Below are 21332 nucleotides of genomic sequence, written 5' to 3'. Positions count from 1 at the left end.
TAAATTACATGAGATATTCAATACTTTATTATAAAATAGACTAGACTTTGTGTTAGATGATTTTGCCCAACTGTAGGCTAATGTGTTTTGAGTATGCTTAAGGTAGGCTAGCTATGATATACTCAGCAGGTTAGGTGTATTAAATGCATTTTTGACTTACAATATTTTCAACTTACAATGGGTTAGAGAGGCATCTATATATTAAAGAACTATTGTTAATTTTGTTATAGGTGTTAGCACCATTATGTTGGGTGAGAAATGTCTATTTTTTTCTTTTGAGATGCACAAGAAAATATTTAAGGATGAAATGACATAATGGCTTAGATTTGGTTTAAAATATTCCAGTTAAAAAATGTGGAGAACAATAAATGAAACAAGTGTAGCATTATATGGCTGACTGTGAAAGTTAACTGATAGGCTTATGGAGGTCCATCGTACTGTATTTTTGAAGTGTGTTTGGAAGTTTTATATTTAAACATTAAAAATAAGTTGTATCAGAAAAAAAAATATGTATTGGGAACTGAGGAGAGAAGATGGGGCTAATGATAGAAACACAGATTTGAGAAGCTGTCCCAAGGCGGAGTACTTGGTGTGCATGATATGCCCATACTGTTTAAAGTGGACAGCTGCAGCTTTATAGTACCCATCAAGGTGACACTGAAGGACAGTGGTGAAAGAAAATTCTCAGGAGAGATGTGGTGGCTTAGACCTATAATCTGAGCACTCCGGGAAGCCAAATTAGGTGGATCACTTAAGGCCAGGAGTTCTAAAACAGCCTGGCCAACATGGCGAAACCCAGTCTCTACTAAAAATACAAAAATTAGCTGGGCATGGTGGCACATGCCTGTGGTCCCAGCTACTCAGGAGGCTGAGGCAGGAGAATCACTTGAACCCAGGAGGCAGAAGTTGCAGTGAGCTAAGAAGGCAACACTACACTCCAGCTTCAGTGATAGAGCAAGACTCCATCTCAAAAACAAAAGAAAAGAAAATTCTCTAGTAGTCAGATCTTTGACTAGTTCATTGGTAGTCTGTCTACTTTGGAGAGACAGTTGGCCAGACATATGGCTCTATACTTATTACATGAGCAGTTGCATAGTTGGTCTTGATGTTAGGACTTGGAAAAAACAGGACTGAAAGATTGGTGAACAGGAAGTCTGGGGAAGAATAAGCTCAAACTGTGAAGATATTTGTGTCCCATGTGAATTCTCACCAGACAGCACACACTACAGAGGAAGAAGAGAAAGCTTTGGATTAGCAGGTGAAACAAATGACACACACTCTGTATATCAGCCAGCTACTTTCCCCAGAAAACCCAGTGCTTCTTCAATGGGCCCATGAACAATGTGGCTATGGTGGCAGAGATAGAAGCTATGTATGAGCTTGATAGTATGGACTTTTCTTTACCAAGGCTGACCTGGCCAATGCTACTGAGTGCTGAATCTGCTAACAGCAGAGACCAACACTGAGCACTGAAATGGCAGTTTTCTAAGGGGACCAATCAGCTGTCAGGTGGCAGGTTGATTATGCTGGATCTCATTCATCATTGAAAGAATAGAGATTTGCCTTCATTAGAGTAGACACACATTCTGAATATGGATCTGACTGCCCTATCCACAGTTGTTCTGCCAGCACCACTATCCATGGACTCACAGAATGTTTTTTTTTGTTGTTGTTGTTTGTTTTTTCGTTTCTTGAGACAGAGTCTTGCTCTGTTATCCAGGCTAGAGTGCCATGGCGAGATCTCAGCTCACTGCAACCTCCAACTCCTGGGTTAAAGCAATTCTCCTGCCTCAGCCTCCCAAATAGCTGGGATTACAGGTGCCCACCACCATGCCTGGCTAATTTTCATATTTTTAGTAGAGACGGGGTTTCACCATGTTGGCCAGGCTAGTCTCGAACTCCTGACCTCAGGTGATCCCCCTGCCTTGGTCTCCCAAAGTGCTGGGATTACAGGTCTGAGCCACCATGCCTGGCCTCAGGTCACTCTGTACAATGATAAGAAAACTAATTCTTATCCTTCTTATCAAGGAGCTCATTTGATATAAAGAAAGCATGTCAGTTGGATCATGTCCACAGAATTAATAATTCTCAACACATATCTTATCAACTGGAAGTGTCTGGCCTTGTTGAAATCTGTAAGGGCTTACTGAAGGCTCAGTTCTAGATGCAGTTGGGAGACAACTCCCTGAGAGAATGGATCTTTCTCTCTTTTTTTTTTTTTTGAGACAGAGTTTCACTCTTGTTACCCAGACTGGAGTGCAATGGCGCGATCTCGGCTAACTGCAACCTCCGCCTCCTGGGTTCAGGCAATTCTCCTGTCTCAACCTCCTGAGTAGCTGGGATTACAGGCACACGCCACCATGCCCAGCTAATGTTTTGTATTTTTAGTAGAGACGGGGTTTCACCATGTTGACCAGGATGGTCTCGATCTCTTGACCTCGGAATCCACCCGCCTCGGCCTCCCAAAGTGCTGGGATTACAGGTGTGAGCCACCACACCCAGCCAGATCTTTCTCTTTTTAAAGTAGTCTGCCACATGTATGACTTGAAGTACTGCTTATCGGAGGATTTTCCTTCACCGCTGTCCTTGGGTGCCATATATCCTTTGTCTAAGGATACAGTACGTGCTTTGAGCCAGAGACCACACCTATGGCGCTATCTTCTCTATGGCTAGAACACAAGGGTCTGGGAATCCAGGACTGAAAGTGGGAGTAGCTCATAAAAACCCATGCACAGAATTTTGCTTCCTGTTCTTACAACTTTGGGCTCTGCTGATCTGAAAATCTTAGTTTCCAAGGAGGGAAATGCTGTCACCAGGAGGCATAACAGTGGAGCCACTGAATGCAAAGATGAGGTTGCCACTCGGCCCTTCTGAACTGCTCACCCTACTTAACCAGCAGGGAGAAATAACTGTCACTTTACTGGCTGGAATGATTGATCCCAATCTTCAAGAGGAGAATGCATGCTCAGCGGAGGCAAAGTGGGCTATGGAATTCTCTGGTGCGGTGGGGGGGCATCTCTTATTACTTCCATGCTTAATAGTAAAGGTTAACGGAAAACTACAGTAACCAAAAAGAGACAAGACTACTGAAGACTCATACACTGCAGCAAAGATGATTTGGGTCACCCCACCAGATAAAGAAACCTGACCAGCTGAGGTCTGGGTGAGGCAAGGGAGATCTGGAATGGGAAGTGGAAGAAGAGAGTCGTAGATATGACTTTATATGATTTTATAATTGATCTTGTGACCAATTATAAAAGTGAAGACTATAGTAGCTTTGTGTATTTTCATTTTGCTTGTATGTATTTATATATGCTAACCATTTCTAATTTTCCTTCTTTCCATTATATACTGGTTGTGGGAGGTTAACTCTGTAATTTATTCTTTAGCTAACAGAATATTCTGTTGGACTGAGGAATTAATTCATATAGCCAGCGATGGATACGATGATGTTTGAGACTGAGTATCTCCTAGTGTTAGGGAAAGTCTGAGAACTTCTCCACTTGCACAAAGGGTAGATGTGTCCCAGGTAGAAAGAGAGTTGTTTTGTTGTTATATAGAAGTCCAAACTCTTGTAGGGATATAAATGGAAACAATAGCTAAGTGGGTGGACTGTGCCAGTTACTAACTTGTTGGCTTTCAGCTGTAAATGTTCTTTGCGATGATGGAGCTGGATCCTGTAAACTGTAAACATTTCTTCTTTGCCAGCTGACAGTTGTTGTTAGAAAGCCAGGAGAAGGGCCAGGCATGGTGGCTCATGCCTGTAATCCCAGCACTTTGGGAGGCGAAGGTGGGTGGATCACCTGAGATCATGAGTTCGAGACCAGCCTCGCCAACATGGGGAAACCCCATCTTTACTAAAAATACAAAAATTAGCTGGGCATGGTGGTGGGCACCTGTGATCCGAGCTACTCAGGAGGCTGAGGCAGGAGAATTGCTTGAACTCTAAAGGTGGAGGTTGTGGTGAGCCTAGATTGTGCAATTGCACTCTCTAGCCTGGGTGACAGAGCAAGACTCTGTCTCAAAACAAAAACAATAAAACAACAATGAACAACAAAAAAAAGAAAGTCCGGAGGACACTGCAAGAGAAAGGGGTTCTCTCTTCCTGGTTCTGATGGCTTTTTTCTTTCTAGTTCTGGGAGCTTATACTGCCAGGTTTTCCAGCTAAGTTTGGCAGCACCTCAGAGGGCAGATTCCCAGTGAGTTTCAGTGACACTCCTATGGGTGGCTTCCCAGTAAGTTTCATAGCAGCACCCCAGTGAGGCTGAAGGGCATCCAGTTGTGTTTGCCCTTAGCAAATTTTGCAGGCATTCCAGCAGGCAGCTTCCTAGAGAATTTCACCAGCACCCTATTGGATGGCTTCCCAGAAAGTCTCAGTGGCTTCCCCACTCCCAGAAGGCTTCCCATCAATTTGCAGTGGGAGCCTAGGAAGCTTTCTAGTCAATTTTGCAGGTGTCCCAGCAGGTGACTGAGTCTTGCTGGAACCTCAGTTGATGATTTCCTGCTTGCCAGCACCAGCCTGTGGCACCTCAATAAAGTTCTTGGCCTGTAGTGGTACTCAGCCACACCTTCTGATGAATTCTGTACCTTAGCCTTGGGGAGAAAGAACCCTTTCCAAGTTCCTTGAGTATCCTGCCTTAGCCTTAGAAGCGTGGCTTTTTCCTTTGTCTGCTGTTGCTGTATTCGTTAGGATTCTGGTTACACATGAGTAATCAATCCCTTATTACTAGGTAATTTTTAATATTAAATTTTCTCTATTCACCATGTAAGTGGGGTTTCTGTCCCCTTACCAGACCCTGATTAGTACATAAATTAAAAATGAGAAAAGATGTATCAGATAAAAAACTAAAATCAAAGTAAGTCAGGATGCCAATATTTTAGAAAGTTTAATTCAGGGCAAAAAGCATCAAATGTTATAGAATGCAATATAGTGAAGATAGACTACTTATTGGTATCACTGCACCAATAACAGCAACAATCTTCATGAAGCTAAAACTTCAAAAGAGAAACAGAGTTCTAGTAGGCTTAACTTTCCTTTAATTAAGCATTGACAGTGCCAATAAGCAGATTACAAGAAAGTTATAATACCTAAAACATACTAAATAAGGTATGTTAACTTATATGTTATATATGTAGAATTTTATACCTTGAAAACCAAGAATACACATTTTTTTCAAGTGTCCATAAAACATTTGCTAAGACTAATATAAGATGCAGCCACAGAGCAAACAACTTTCCCAAAGTAGAAATAATACAGATAACATTCTGTGATCAAACGTAATAAAAGAGAAAAATTAAATACTAATGTAAACACGCATATGCACACACATACAACAGAAATTTTTTAAATGCCACCTGAAACTTGAAAAAAACCTTTTTTTTGGCTGGGTGCAGTGGCTCATGCCTGTAATCCCAGCACTTTGGGAAGCCAAGGTGGGAGGGTCATGAGGTCAGGAGTACAAGAGCAGCCTAGTCAACATGGTGAAACCCTGTCTCTTCCAAAAATGCAAAAAACAGTCAGGTGTGGTGGCAGGTGCCTGTAATCCTAGCAACTCAGGAGGCTGAGGCAGGAGAATCATTTGAACCTGGGAGGTGGAGTTTGCAGTGAGCTGAGATCGCACCATTGCACTCCAGCTTGGGCGACAGAGCAAGACACCATCTCAAAACAAAAACAAAACAAAACAAAGCAAAAAACACCTTTTTTTCTCACACAACTCTTTGGTCAAAGAGGAAGCTAAAATTAAAATTGTACAATATCTAGAAAATAGTAGTGAAAGGCCTACTTAGAACTTACGAGAATCTCATACCTAATGCAGTGACCAGAAGAAAATTATAGCTTTAAATAATTAATAAACAAGGAAGAATAAAAAAAAGAAATTAACATTTGCCACCAAAAGTTAGAATACCAAAACAAAGTTCATAAAAGCAAAATGAAGAACGAATAATAACTGGAAATTGATAAATTTGCAAAGAAAAAAATGGCAGAACCAATAAGTGAAATCCAAATGTTGGGTCTTTGTATCAAAACAAACAAGAAACTGTTAGTTGAGCTAATTTTTTAAAGAAAAAGAGAAAAATCACAGTTACACAAAATAAGAATTGGTAAGTAGAAAATTAACAGCAGATGAAGAATTTCAAAGACGTATAAGAGAGGCATATGTTCAACTCTGCAAATAAATTTGAAAATCTAGATGAAATAAGTAATTTTCCAGGGAAATATAATTCATCAAAAATCAACTCCAGAAGGGATGAAAACTCTAAATAGCCAATTGCCTTGGAAAAAGTAGAGAACGATGCTAAAGTCTCCCCTCTCATCCCCAACAAACAAGTATGCACTCACCAAACACACACGTAGAAAATTTCTTCCTACAATTAAGAATAAGAGGATCACCATTATCAATACTATTATTCTGAAAGTCGTTATTAACAAATTAGATAAACAAATGAACCTTACCTTTGGAAATTATGTTATCATTTATTTGCACATTATGTAATTGAATACATGGAAAATCCAAGAGAATCAACTAGAAAACTGTTAAAAATAAGAGAATTTAGCAATATGGCTGAATTTAAAAATAATATACAAAAATCAAACTATAAGTAAAATAATCAGAAGAACAGAAATTACTATCCTATTTACAATAACTTCAAAAACTCAAACAGCTATTAAGGTTTTAAAATCTTTTTACTATGGAAAATTGTAGAGCAATAATTAACTCTGACACACCCATCTTCCAATACAAATAAACTAATCATGATTCACTTCCACATCTACCCTCAGATTATTTTGAAGCACATGTGTGAGGTCATATTTAATTCTTAAATATTTCAAGATAGATAATAAAGATAGGTATAAAAGATACTATAGATTCTATGGAATATAAGATTCAATGTCATAAGGAAGAGCGTTCCCAGGTAAGATAAATGCTCACAACAGGCCCACAGAGACAATGTCCAGATTGCGGGGGGTGCCACAAGAAGCCAATAAAGAGTTGAACGTGGACTGGTGCGGTGGCTCACACCTATAATCCCAACACTTTGGGAGGCCAAAACAGCTGGATGACTTGAGCCCAGGAGTTCGAGACCAGCCTGGGTGACATGATGAAACCCTATCTCTACTAAAAGTACAAAAATCAGCCAGGCATGGTGGCACATGCCTGTAGTCCCAGATACTCGGGAGGCTGAGGCAGGGGAATCGCCTGAGCCTGGGAGGCAGAGGTTGCAGTGAGCAGACATGGCGCCAGCACTCCAGCCTGGGTGACAAAAAGAGACTGTCTCCAAAAAAAAAAAAAAAAAAAGTTGAAATTATCATAGTTACTTACTGGAACATAATCATAGTTACTTACCAATGAGTGTGAGCATTTTGAAATAGTGATAAGTACACATAAAAAGTAACTGAAGAAAAAAACCTGAGGTAATCATCAATCTCAGGAAAAACAAAATATAGAGTGCTTGGCGGCTATGAACAATAGCTTCATAGTTATGATCACATAAATATCGACAATTGATTTAAAGTCACAGCATTAAAAGAAATAAGTGAAGGAAAGTTTGTGGGTAGAGGATATAAATGTTCTTAACCACTGTAACATTTACTTAATGTTAAAATTAATGTATCAGGAAATGACAGTATAAGCATGTTCTTTTCATAGAAGTCACCAATAGGAGGAACAGCTAAAATATCGTCATTTCTTTTAATTAGGACTGCACATGGGGAGAAGCATGGCCTAAGGCCATGAATCTTTATTATAAGAAAGGTTTTAATATTTGATTTTAAAATCATAATTATATATCACCTTGATTGAAAAAATAAAAATTGGCTGGGTGCAGTAGCTCATGCCTGTAATCCCAGCACTTTGGGAGGCCAAGGTGGGAGAATCACTTGATCCCAGGAATTTGAGACCAGCCTGGCCAATGTGGTGAAACCCTGTCGCTAGTGTAATTATAAAAATTAGCCTGGTGTGATGGCACAAGCTTGTAATGGCAGCTACTTGGGAGACTGAGGCAGGAGAATTGCTTGAACTCAGGTTGCAGTGAGCCAAGATCACTCCACTGCCCTTTAGCCTGGGTGATGGAGGGAGACTTTATCTCAAAAAAATAAAAATTAACAAGCCAAAAAAAAAATGAGAAAAGAAACCACACTCACCTGGAATATTGTTGAGTGTAATCCAGAAATGTTCATCTGGACTGTAGGTATCCTGAGACCACTGGAGTAACTCAATGGCTATTTTATTATAAAGAGCAAAATGGACAAATTCCCTTGTAAGGGCAACATAAGCTGAACCAAAGTGGATTTTGAGTTGATGTGGAGGCGGGCTCTTCCTTTTACGCTTCTGTAGGACAAAAGCGTGTGATCTGGTTCTGTACTCTCTATGGGTATATTTGATCCTTTCAGTAGATTTCAGAACAGACACTAAATTAGGTGTAATGTTTGTCCAGTTCATCATTTTTAAATATTGAACTATCTCCCTGTTGGTTTTTAGGGGGAAATCGTGATCGCCAGTGTTAATGACATATCTCCACTGAACAGCTGATGCTACAAGATCTCTCATGCAGGCCAGGTCTGCTTGGAGCTTGGATTTGCCCCCATAAATAATGTATTCAGACTGTGAGGATATAAATGCATTTGAGAAGCACTCCAGTAATTCACTCACAGCAATTTTGAAGTCAATCGTGGCTGCCTTATCAACATGAATACAGTAGACATTTTGAGGCATGTAAATAGCCCGGAAAAGTCGTTCAAACATATCAAAATCTTGACTGATGGTCATTACATATGCCAAAGGGAATGCAGCTTCTTCTGTGGACAAAGGAGTTGTGATATAGTGGTTCTCTAGCACATAGTAAGGGCAGGAATCTATTCCAAACGTTGTGGATAGAGCACTTGGCAACACTTGCACCGTCTTCCCATTTAGGGCTGCGTCACAGATGTGCAGTAGGGAAAGGACTTGATATTCACCACCTGCATCATCCATATGATCACTGTCTGGTTGACTTACATGCATGTTGTATAATACTGTGACGATGATTATAGCTTGAAGAGTAATGATACAAAGATAACTGCTCCAAAACTTCATTTTAGTTTTGACACCTTGGGGTAGACGGGTGGAGGGAAAGAATTCTTCTTTGAGAGTTAAAGAAAATAGTCAATTAATAAAACATTTTGCTTCTCTACAAGTCTCTGCAGTCTACAGCAGTTTATATGGAAATTCTGTCTCCTCTAAAATCCATAGCCAGTTGTGGGGAGATTTTGCCACCCAGTGTTGTTAGGACCCTTCAAAACTAAATGAATGAGGGATAATAGTTGCACTCACTAATTGTATCCGTTGCACTCACTTTTCCAGATCCCGTTTGCTTATTTTAATTCCTGGCCATTTCCCAGTTGAGTGTCAATTCTGTGACATTTCTTACTTCTTATTCTGTGAATGCTCTTATCTTTTAGACAATGTATCCTCATCCAGGCTGGGCTACCAAGAGTACTCAGTGTGACTCACCTTCCTTTCTGTCTTATCTGCTGTAACGGGGAGCTGGGGTAAAGGGTGAGCTCTCACTTCTTGTTTCTATTGTTGAATCAGCTAATCTGTCATAATTGTGTCCAGTTACAGACCTCTCTATATCTGTAACCCACCTTTTGTGGCTAACTTCTCTCTGAGTATGCATATCTAGGTATATTCCATTAACTTCCCAACTGGCTTATCAGTCCTAACCTTTTAAGCAGGAAGATTCTTCCAGATTTCTGTCCGTTCACGTAGGAGTACTTCATTAGGCAGGGCCAGGTTTTAAAAGTTTTTATCCGAAGTGGTCAGCATAGCGCCAGGCACATTTGGGCACTCAGCGGATTCTTCCAATGAATAATTGAAAGAGTGACTCATTTCCCTCGTTCCTTTAGTTTTGAAGGGTCCCAGCAACATTAGATGGCAAAATCTCCCCACAACCGGCTGTGGCTTTTAGAGGAGACAGAATTTCCATATAAACTGCTGTAGATTGCAGAGGATTAGGGACTAATTTTAACATGACCCATTACTCATATATATTAATCATTTTGATTATTCACACAATTTCAAACTATTGCTTTTACAGGTAGACTTGTATTCTCATGTGAATTTTCTAGGTAACTGGAGTGCATTTCTTTATGGGCCAACTCTCTTTCTCTCTTTTTTTTCTTATTTGAGATGGAGTCTTGCTCTGTTGCCCAGGCTGGAGTGCAGTGGCACAATTTTGGCTCACTGCAACCTCCACCTCCCAGGTTCAAGCAATCCTCCTGTCTCAGCCTCCTAAGTAACTGGGATTACAGGCGTATGCCGCTATGTCTGACTGATTTTTGTACTTTCAGTAGAGACGGGGTTTCATCATATTTGTCAGGCTGGTCTTAAACTGGTGACCTCAGGAGATCCGCCCAAAGTGCTGGGATTATAGGTGTGAGCCACTATGCCCAGCCAGGCCAATTCTCTTTTAATTGTTATTAGTTTTTCTAAAAGTTAATATGTTTTCTCTGCCTTCTTTAATAAGCTATACAAAGATAAGGGCTTCTCGACGACTCCCCAAATCACATAATGAATATTATTACAATTTTAAGACAGAGTCTCTCTCTGTCATCCAGGCTGGAATACAGTGGTGCGATCACAGCTCACTGCAACCTCAACCTTCTGGGCTCAAAGGATCTTCCTGCCTCGGCCTCCTGAGTAGCTGGGACCATGGGCGTGTACCACTTTGTCTAGCTAAATTCTTTTTTTTGGTAGAGATGGGGCCTTACCATGTTTCCCAGGCTGTCCCAAACTCCTGAGTTCAAGCAATCCTCCTACCGCAGTCTCCCAAAGCGCTGGGATTACAGATGTGAGCTGTGGTGCCAGGCCTACTATTTTCTATTCGAAAGTCTATCCTCTAGTGCACTCTACATATGCTTTGCATTTTGTAGCCACTTTTATCTCTTTTTCCTTCCTATCTCTTTTATCTCTTTTTCCTGCTTTTTCTACAACATCGATGATGACAATGACAGCAAAACAACAAATTCATTGAGTTGTTTCTAGAAGCCAGCCACTGTATTAAATTTCATGTCCAATTGTAACCCCCAGTGTTGGAGGAGGAGCCTGGTGGGAGGTGATTGGATCATGGGGCGGAGTTCTCATAAATAGGTCAGCACCATCCCCTTTGGTGCTTCTCTTGTGATATTAAGTGAATCATTGTGAGTTCTGGTGGTTTAAAAGTGAGTGGCACCTCCCTGCTCTCTCTCTTCCTCCTACTCTGGCCACATGAAGTGCCTCACTCCCCCTTTGCCTTCTGCCACAATTGGAAGCTTCCTGAGGCCTCCCCAGAAGCAGAAGCCACTATGCCTTCTACACAACCTGCAGAACCATGAGCCAATTAAACCTCTTTTGCTTATACATTACCCAGTCTCAAGTATTTCTTTGTAGCAATGCAAGGATGGGTTAATATAAAAACTGGTGCTGAGGCATGGGGCATTGCTATGAAGATACTGAAAATATGGATGCAGCTTTGGAAACTGGGTAATGGGCAGAGGATGGAAGAGTGTGGAAGGCTCAGAATAAAACAGGAAGATATGGGCCTGAACCCTTTTAAGCCATAGAGGCAGAGCTGCCCAAGGCGTTGGGAGCCCATCCTTTGCACCAGTGTGCCCTGGATGTGAGACATGGAGTTAAGGGAGATTATTTTGGAGCTTTAAGATTTAATGATGACTGCCCTGCTGGGGTTCAGACTTGTGTGGGGCCTGTAGCCCCTTTCTTTGGGCTGATTTCTGCCTTTTGGAACAGGACCATTTACACAAGGCCTTTGTAACTTGGAAAGTCATTAACTTGTTTTGATTTTACAGGCTCATAATTGAAAGGGACTTGCCTTGTTTCAGATAAGACTTTGGCCTTCAAACTTTTGAGTTAATACTAGAATGAGCGAAGACTTTTGGGTCACTGTTGAGAAGGGATAATTTTGCAATGTGAGGACATGAAATCTGGGGGGCCAGAGGTGGAATGATATGTTTTGGAGCTGGGTCCCCACCAAATCTCATGTTGAATTGTCATCCCCAGTGTTGGAGGTGGGGCCTTGTGGGAGGTGAGTGGATCATGGGGGCAGAGTTCTCATGAATTATTTACACCATTCCTTCAGTGCCGCTTTCGTGATGGTGAGTGAGTGAGTCATCGGGAGATCTGGTTGTTTAAAAGTGGATGGCACCTCCCTGCTCTCTCTCTTCCTCCTACTCTGGCCGCATGAAGTGCCTCACTCCCTCTTTGCCTTCCACCATGATTGGAAGCTTCCTGACGCCTCCCCAGAAGCAGAAGCCACTATGCTTCCTGTACGGCCTGTAGAACCATGAGCCAATTAAACCTCTTTTCTTTATAAATTACCCAGTCTCAAATATTTCTTTATAGCAATGTGAGAACGGGCGAATACACCTATATTACAAAGTTTCATCCTCACAGCCCCTTTACCATCTTCTTCTTTTTTCTTTTTCTTTCTTTTTACCGAGTCTTGCTCTGTCACCCATGCTGGAATGCAGTGGTGCAATCTTGGCTCACTGCAGCCTCCGCCTCCCAGGTTCAAGCAATTTTCCTGCCTCAGCCTCCTGAGTAGCTGGGATTACAGGCGCCTGCCACCACGTCCAGCTAATTTTTGTATTTTTAGTAAAGACAGGGTTTCACCACGTTGGTCAAGCTGGTCTGAAACTTCTGACCTCGTGATCTGCCCGCCTCGGCCTCCCAAAGTGCTGGGATTGCAGGTGTGAGCCACCACACCCAGCCTATCATCTTCTATTTTATGAGGAGATGAAGAGCTATGAAAGTAACTTTTATGTCCAAGTCATACAACTATCAAGCAACAGCAGAAATCAAAGCAGAGTCTTCCTGATACCACAGGCCATGCTTTTGTTTTACCTCCTGTGGGATGAGAAACATACATCCAAACATGGTAGAACTTCACTGTTAAAGCCTTTTTTTTTTTTTTTAAGTTGAATCACTGTTATCATTTAGCTTATTTAGCTCTGAGTAAAGATTGAGAACTTCATGTATATGATGAGGCATGTTTCTCCCCACAGAGGGGTGTATGAGTGTGTGGGTGCTACATCTTGACTCTGGCATGTGTAGCCAAAAATGCTAAGTAAGTAGAATGGTGAGCTGTTACTGTATGTGGGTATTTGGTTTCAGTCTCAACCCAGGAGACACAAACACTGAACCTTTCCCTCCAGCAATCATGGCCCCCAAATGTATTTTCTTAATCTTCCTCTCTTTCTCTATAGCAGATTTCCCAACAGCACTTTGAGCAGATTCCGTAACTTCGTCACCTTCTTCAGTGATGCAAAATCCATCCTTTTTTCAGTTCCAATCTCATTCCAATGTCATAATGCTTTTCCCCCTGGATGGAGGAAGGCTGCATGTGGTAGAGGCAGGGTCTGCTCCTTGACTCCCACTTACCCTGCCTCACCTTGAGTGGGTGGCATTGGGGGGTTAGGGACATGTGTCTCCTTCAGAGATGCTCCTAACTTCACTCTTCTCAGGAACAGATGAATATTTGAGGAATGCGGTGGCTCACAAGGCACTGTGTTGGTTGTGGCTACTTGTCTTTTCCAGCTCAACTGGCTATGGAAAACCATCGCATGGCAGGTCACCAGCATACTCTCTCGGGACATGGTGTGCACCCTTGGCAGAGCCTGGCAGCCTCTATACTGTCCAAGTTCTCTGACCTGGCATGTCAGGACCTGGCTCAAACTCTCCCACAACTGACTACTGGGTAGTCTTCTGGGCAGGCTGCAAGCCCTCTTCTGTAAAATTAGAGCAGAACTGATCAAGTTAATATATATGCACACACATACATATATAGCATACGCATGCACATATGTATTCATGACTTCTTATTTTATTTACTGGATTGCTGTCTATTACTATCATCATTTGTCTTGATGCTCAAAGTGTCCCAGATTTAGCTCACAGGAGTCCTTTCAAGGGACTCCTGTGCCTTTTGAAATGTTCTCTTTCGGGTGCAACCATATGTTCCAGGCTCATCTTATACTTTCCATGTCCAAGTGCTGGAACCAGCTTTTACCCAAGGGAACCCTTAAGGACTGGCTGAACTTTTGCTAAAACCAGGGACATGTTGGTAAAGGCAAGTCCTAATGTCCAGTCACAGCTTTTGTCATCACTTGCAGATGGTGAAACTGCCGTCTCAAAATGTCTCCTCCATCGGGAGGCCTTCCCTGACCGCCTAATCTAAGCCCTCACCCCCACTTCTGGTGACCTAGATCGCCGGACCCTGTTTTATTTTCTTCACACGACTTAATGACTATCTAAAATTACTTTGTCGAATTGGTATATTTTGTAATTTTCCTGTCCCTCTGACTAGAATATAAAGGATCTGTTGTTCTTTTTTTCTTCTTAATTAATAGTGACTAATTAGGAGAGATCATGTTTAATTTGCTTCAAGTAATAGAATGAGTGACAAACATTAAGGACAGATCATTCAGAATCCTTCACATCCTTTTGCAAAAAAAAAAAAAACACAAAATACGAAGTGGTCTTTGAAATGCACAAGATCATTTTGTAATGAGTTCTACCGGGGCAAGACTTTTTGTCTCTGTTAATCTTCAACAGTCAGCCCAGTGCCTGGCAGGTTGGAGGAGGTGCTTAAGTATTTGCAAGTAAAAAAAACAAATGCATGGCTTTATACATATGTGAGTAACACACACTAAATGGAGCTTTCAAAGGATAAAAGGATGCCAAGTAAAAAATCAACCCCTTTGTGATGTGCTTAACTGGAATCAGCTGTTCCTTATGAGGACCTGTCAGTCTTAATACGCAGCTATATACCAAGAATGTGAACCTGGTAGTTTGTTAAAGACATAGAAGAACAAATGGAATATTCCTGCTCAAAAATCCTATGAAAACACAACACTATGTTTTTACCCCCATTTTATATTTGCAGAAGTTTTCAAATAACCTTTCCCACGATTCCCACCATTCCTTAGCAAAGTTTGTCAATCACATATCCAGAAAAATTTCCATGCATGGTAACCACCAGGACACGAGTGTTTTAGTAAGTTTCCTCCCTTTTCTTTCTTTCCTTTTTTTTTCTTTTTCTTTTTCTCTCACTCGCTGCCTGGATGTACACCTCCCTTTTCAAGTGTGTCTCTAGCAGCCAATAGTGTACTCAAGTCACTGTGCTTTCAAAAGGATCTCATGCTGTTACTGTGGTTACTCTTTAAACCTTTCCTCTTCCACTGGGTCATCTCTGTTAAACGGCCCAGCTACTGGAAAGTCTAACTTGAATACTTTCCGCTGGGTTCTCTTTGAAAGCCACTGTGTGAATGCTAACTACACCAACTGCTCAGCTCACTGGCTCCGGGTATGTGGAAGGGGCTCACCAAAGGCTTTAAGCACCAGAGGTTAAATGTGTAGACCTGGCAGGAATCAGTGCTTTCCCTCCTAGCTGTTTAAGACTCATTAACCCTGCTTAGGAAAATCCTGAGAAAATGAATCTGAATCTGTGTTTTCCAAGCAGTGATCTGTAAAATACACGTCCTGTTGTCATCACCGCACACCTGCCTTCTCCACTGCCTTCTGAGGGATGTGACTATGGACTTTCTCTCTTTCTCTCATCCGTTGTTCATCTCATTTTCATGGTCTGGAATAGAGAATGTGTAGAATTTTGTTTTCCATAGGTCAGCCTATTTGGGCTGCTGTAACAAAATAGCATAAGCTGGGTGGCATAGAAACAACAGAAATTTATCTCTTGCAATCCAAGATGCCAGCAGATGTAGTGTCTGGTAAATCTCACTTCTTGGTTCGTAGATTACACCTTCACGCTCTGTTCTCACATGATGGAAAGAGGCAGCTCCCTGAGGACTCCTTTATAAGGCCAGTAATCCCAAGTCACCTCTCAAAGGCCCCACCTGCTAATACTGTCACCTTGGTGATAAGGTTTCAGAATATTAATTTGAAGGCGGGGCACAAATACTCAGTCCATAGCACCATAGTACCATTTTCACCAGGAAATATCACTTGAGACCAGTCCCTTGCTGTCATTTGGTCTAATGTGATGTGTCTACATGTTATTGGGACTCACCTTATCTATCTGGTCTGTCCTGTGCAAAGGTAAATAGCGGCTGTTACCAACTCTCAACACACAGCCAACATAGAATTAAAGGCAAAGCAAAACTGGTTTTGATCACCGAACTTTGTTTATGTAAGATGCTAACAAGAAGCAGCTGAGTCAAAGATTGACAACTCTCTAATGTCTTTATAACTTTTCTCTAAGTCTAAAATTATTTCAAAATAAAATATTTTTTAAGAAGCCCTCTAAAACCTTCATTTTTAGGCTGGGCGCGGTGACTCTCGCCTGTAATCCCAGCACTTTGGGAGGCCGAGACAGGTAGATTGCCTGAGCTCAGGAGTTTGAGACCAGCCTGGGTAACACAGTGAAACCTCGTCTCTACTAAAATACAAAAAATTAGCCAGGTATGGCGGCTGTGACTGTAGTCCCAGCTACTCGGGAGGCTGAGGCAGGAGAATTGCTTGAACCGGGCGGTGGGGGTTGCAGTGGGCCAATTTCCCACCACTGCACTCCAGCCTGGGCGACAAGAGTGAAACTCTGTCCCTAAAAAGCAAACATTCATTTTTGACAGGTGTATAGCCAATGGCCTGACCTTGAAATAATTCACTTTAACTAACGGCGTTAACTTTTTCAATGATTTCTCCTAACATTCCGAGTCCTCTATCACATTACACCCTGGGCTCCTTTCTGCAGTTTGACACTTGATGTTGAGTATCGGTTTCCGAGTCCTGTCTTCCTTTCTCAGGAACCCTTTTGGATTGTTCTGCCAGCCCATCTCCTACAGCCCCCAGGATCCTTCTCCAGATGCAGGTCGGGCTTCCTAGGCTCAAACAGGATTGCCCAGGTTGACTTTCCATTCAGCCACTGTGGATGCCCACCACGTTCAGACCCTGTAGGTGTTCCTCTCGGAAAGGTGAGCAGAGTCAGCTTCACCCATGTCCTCCTCCTTTCAAGGACATCCCAGTTCCAAGGCCAGAAGTCAGCCCCTGAAAGTTGTCCACTAATGCGTTCTCCAATTGGCTTGACCCCTGAATCCCTAAAACATCCCATCCAGTAGAGGGAGGAGTCACAATAGAAACCTTCCAGCTCAGGTATTGTGTTCCCAAACTCCAACTGTGTGCCTCTCTGTTTAAATGGATCCCTGCTCCAATCTCTTGCTTGGCATACGCCACTGTACTCAATTCTAGCTGTTCAAAAAAAGGCGGGCGGGGGGGGGGGATTAAAAACAACAACATATTGTCACCCATAATTATATCTGCCAAAAAAAAAAAGAGACAGCAACTGGGATTTAAAAAATTAGAATAACATTTATATTTATATTCATTTTCTGCTATTCTAATTCTTAATAAAAGGTATCTACTAAAAAGCTAGATCAAATCTCCAACAACAGTAACTCAACATGCTTTTTTTTTTTTTTTTTTTTTTTTTTTTTTTTGAGACGGAGTTTCGCTCTTGTTACCCAGGCTGGAGTGCAATGGCTCGATCTCGGCTCACCGCAACCTCCGCCTCCTGGGTTCAGGCAATTCTCCTGCCTCAGCCTCCTGAGTAGCTGGGATTATAGGCATGCGCCACCACGCCCAGCTAGTTTTTTGTATTTTTAGTAGAGACGGGGTTTCACCATGTTGACCAGGATGGTCTCGATCTCTCGACCTCGTGATCCACCCGCCTCGGCCTCCCAAAGTGCTGGGATTACAGGCTTGAGCCACCGCGCCCGGCCTCAACATGCTTTTTAATGTTGGAAACAACACAAGGAAAGCTGCTACCACTGCTACTATTTAAAATTGCATTACGGGCAGGCGCAGTGGCTCACGCCTATAATCCCAGAACTTTAGGAGTCCACGGTGGAAGGTTCACTGGAGGCCAGGAGTTTGAGACCAGCCTGGACAATATTGTGAGACCCCCTCTGTCTCCACAAAAGTTAATAAAAAATTAGCCGGGCATGGTGGCACACACCCATAGTCCTAGCTACTTGGGAGGCTAATATGGGAGGATCTCTTGAGTCCAGGAGTTTGAGGCTGAAGTGAGCCATGATCATGCCGCTGTACTCAATCCTGGGTGATAGAGCAAGACTTAGTCTTTCTTAAAAAAGAAAGAAAGAAAGAAAAAAAGAAAGGTCTAAAACAAGTTGCAAAAAGTCATAATTTATCATATTTATATAATCAATTTTGAAAAAATCTGCCAGTATATCTATGTGCTTGTGGTATTCCCACTGTATGTACAAGCACATACACATAACTGATGCCTGCCTCTATAACTGTGCTGTCCAGTGTGGTAGCCATTAGTCACATATGGCTATTTAAATTGATTAAAGCTGGCTGGGCGCAGTGGCTCACGCCTGTAATCCCAGCACTTTGGGAGGCCAAGGCAGGCAGATCACCTGAGGTCGGGAGTTCAAGACCAGTCTGTCCTACATGGTAAAACCCCTTCTCTACTAAAAACACAAAAATTAGCCAGGCATGGTGGTGTGAGCTTGTAGTCCCAGCTACTCAGGAGACTGAGGCAGGAGAATCACTTGAACCAGGAGGCGGAAGTTGCAGTGAGCTATCACGCCACTGCAGCCTGCTGGGTGACAGAGTGAGACTCCGTCTCAAAAAAAAAAAAAGCTAAATAAAATGTGAAATATTTTCCAGTTATACTAGCTATATTTCAAGAGCTCATAGCTTATGTGAGTGGCAATTATATTGGATAGTGCAGATGTAGAACATTTGTATCACTGCAGAAATTTGACTGGACTACTGGACAGCCTGCTATAGGTTTTATCAGTACATTGAGAAAGCACTTAAGAAGCTATAGCAGATAAGACCAGGTATGGTACCTCACGCCTGTAACCCAGCACTGGGAGGCTGAGGCAGGTGGATCACTTGAGACCAGGAGTTTAAGACCAGGCAGGATAACATGGCAAAACCCTGTCTTTACAAAAAATACAAAAATTAGCCAGGTGTGGTGGTGCATGCCTGTGGTCCCAGCTACTCGGGAGGCTGAGGTGGGAGGATCACCTGAGCCCAGGAGGTTGAGGCTGTAGTGAGCCATGATTGTTCCACTGCACTCCAGCCTGGTTGACAGAGTGAGACCCCATCTCAGAAAAACAAAAACCAAAAAAGCAAATAAGTGATTAGCTCTGGAGAAAGTAGTTCAGTTTTTATTCTATATTCTTCATTATTTCCATGTTTATGAGCATGTACATATTTATTATTATAGTTTAAGTTTTTTAAAATATTTTTTATTTATTTAAAATATCTTTATTTGAAAAAATGATGGATAAGATGTCCTTTAAATGAATTTTTTAAATGTTGGCACTTGATAAGTAATTATGGTAATAACAGCATAAAACTTTTTCCTAGTGTATCTCTTAAATGAATAATAAAGGCAGGTAAATAATAAGTTAACCTATTGCTATCTCAAATTTTAAAAATAGTTGTGCCCTTACAAAAAAAAAAAAGTTGTACCTAATTCAAATGACACTGATCTTCTATTGTGCCCTCTTCTGACTCCCACTTACTCTCCCCAACCCCCCACAATGGGAAAGTTTAACCATTTTTCAGTGGATGGTTGTTTCTTAGACAGACATGCCTGTACATATGAATGTAAATTTTGCTTAATACCAGGAGACTTGCTTAGTTAGACATACCCTTTAGTGGATTATTAACCAACTGTCAAATAAAAATACACAGTATCCCCAAAGTGGAAAACAATATATTAATTTATTCCCAAGAGAACAAAACATGGACTCTCATAGAAAACAAACATCAGATACAGTAGTTTCAGGACATTTCCATGGGCTGTCTGAGATCCACTAGCCCACACTACGCTCTTCCAGCATTAAAGTATTTAAGACGTAGGAGAGATTCCCAACAACGGACATGTAAACATCTATTCTGGAAAGAGTTCTCGTTCTACATGAGAAACATCCAGTGTAAAACATTTCTTCTCAGGTGCTGTCATTTAAATAAGTTGAAAAGAGACACTTTTTAGACTTCACTACTGACCCTGGATGCATTCCCTATCCCTGCACCTGTTTTGTTTTGAGGCAAAGTCTTGCTCTGTCTCCTGGGCTGGAGTGCAGTGGGGCAATCTCAGCTCGCAACCGCCGCCTCCTGGGTTCCGGAGATTCTCATGCCTCAGCCTCCTGAATAGCTGGGATTACAGGTGGGTGCCACCATGCCCAGCTAATTTTTGTGTTTTTTAGTAGAGACAGGGTTTCACCATGTTGGCCAGGCTGGTCTGGAATTCCTGGCATCAAGTGATCCCCTTGCCTCAGTCTCCCAAAATGCTGGGATTACAAGGCATGAGCAAGCACGCCTGGCCCAAGCCAGAGCTCTTAAAAGGGCACACATCTAATCATGAGGATCACACCCTTGTGACCTTATCGGAACTTCCCTTACCAAAAGGCCCCATCTCAAATACCATCACTCTAAGAGTTAAGGATCCAACATATGAATTTCAGGGAGGGGTGACACAGCCTCATCTATAGCAATGACAATGTGTGCTTGGAGCCCACTCTGGTCACCTTAGTGGGGCTGGCCTCTCTGCAAGTGATAGGTTTTCACATGTGGCCTTCAATGGTTGCTTGTGTGACCAGCCTTCTCCACTCCTTAACGCTTTACCACCCAAAACAATTCCATTTTTTTTCAGTAGCGAGAAAAAAAGGTTTTACTTCAAATCATTCCCTTTAAATATGATTAACATTCAACAAGTACAGTTACAGAAAAAAAATAAAATTGTGTTCATTAAATGTATCATCCATTGTAGTAATTGCTTTTTGTTAGAATAAATAAATACTTAGAAACTCAATGGGTTACAGGAATAGTAAAGCAGACTTCACATTTTCTCTGAGTTGATAGGAATTTTTCTCATTATTAACACTGAGACCATGCTTAAAATCTACCTTGTCTGGTATCCTAAATATGGCTTTATTTCACTGTCTCTTAGTAAATCCACCTCAGGAAATGAAATCAGGACACCAGTAACAGAGTCCTAATTCTCACAGAGAAAATTATTCCCTGATGCTATTAACCTTTCTAGGCCTCAGTTACTTCACCTGCAAAATGGGAATAATTATATGAGGGCCTCATAAGACCGTTGTGAGGTTTGAATGAAATTCAATACATAAAAGACGACCAGAATGCCTGGAACACTACAGGCCCTCGCTCTGTCTCCTCCTTTCCCTCTCTCTGTTGATTAAACTCTGATTTAACCCCTAATTTGTAATTACTGATCTCCTGGGCCTGGTATCATGCTACACAGACCTGTGCATTGCTGTATTAAAATACAATCACTCTGTAAGA

The 21332-nt window shown here is 41.8% G+C and overlaps 1 protein-coding gene across 1 annotated transcript in view; it reads right to left on the bottom strand.

The window, feature by feature from the left end:
• Positions 1–19626, bottom strand: part of LOC101044056 (beta-1,3-galactosyl-O-glycosyl-glycoprotein beta-1,6-N-acetylglucosaminyltransferase 6) — a 28847-nt gene extending 9221 nt beyond the window's left edge. Inside the window, 1 exon segment of the mRNA XM_010338056.3 lies at positions 8140–19626. Within this exon segment, the coding sequence (XP_010336358.3) occupies positions 8140–9074 (935 nt within the window). The 5' untranslated portion in view covers positions 9075–19626.
• Positions 19627–21332: the final 1706 nt, after the last annotated feature.

This window comes from Saimiri boliviensis, chromosome 4 (assembly GCF_048565385.1).
Source record: "Saimiri boliviensis isolate mSaiBol1 chromosome 4, mSaiBol1.pri, whole genome shotgun sequence".
In the NCBI taxonomy this organism is placed as follows: Eukaryota; Metazoa; Chordata; class Mammalia; order Primates; family Cebidae; genus Saimiri; species Saimiri boliviensis.
This window is presented reverse-complemented; position numbering and strand designations above follow the sequence as displayed.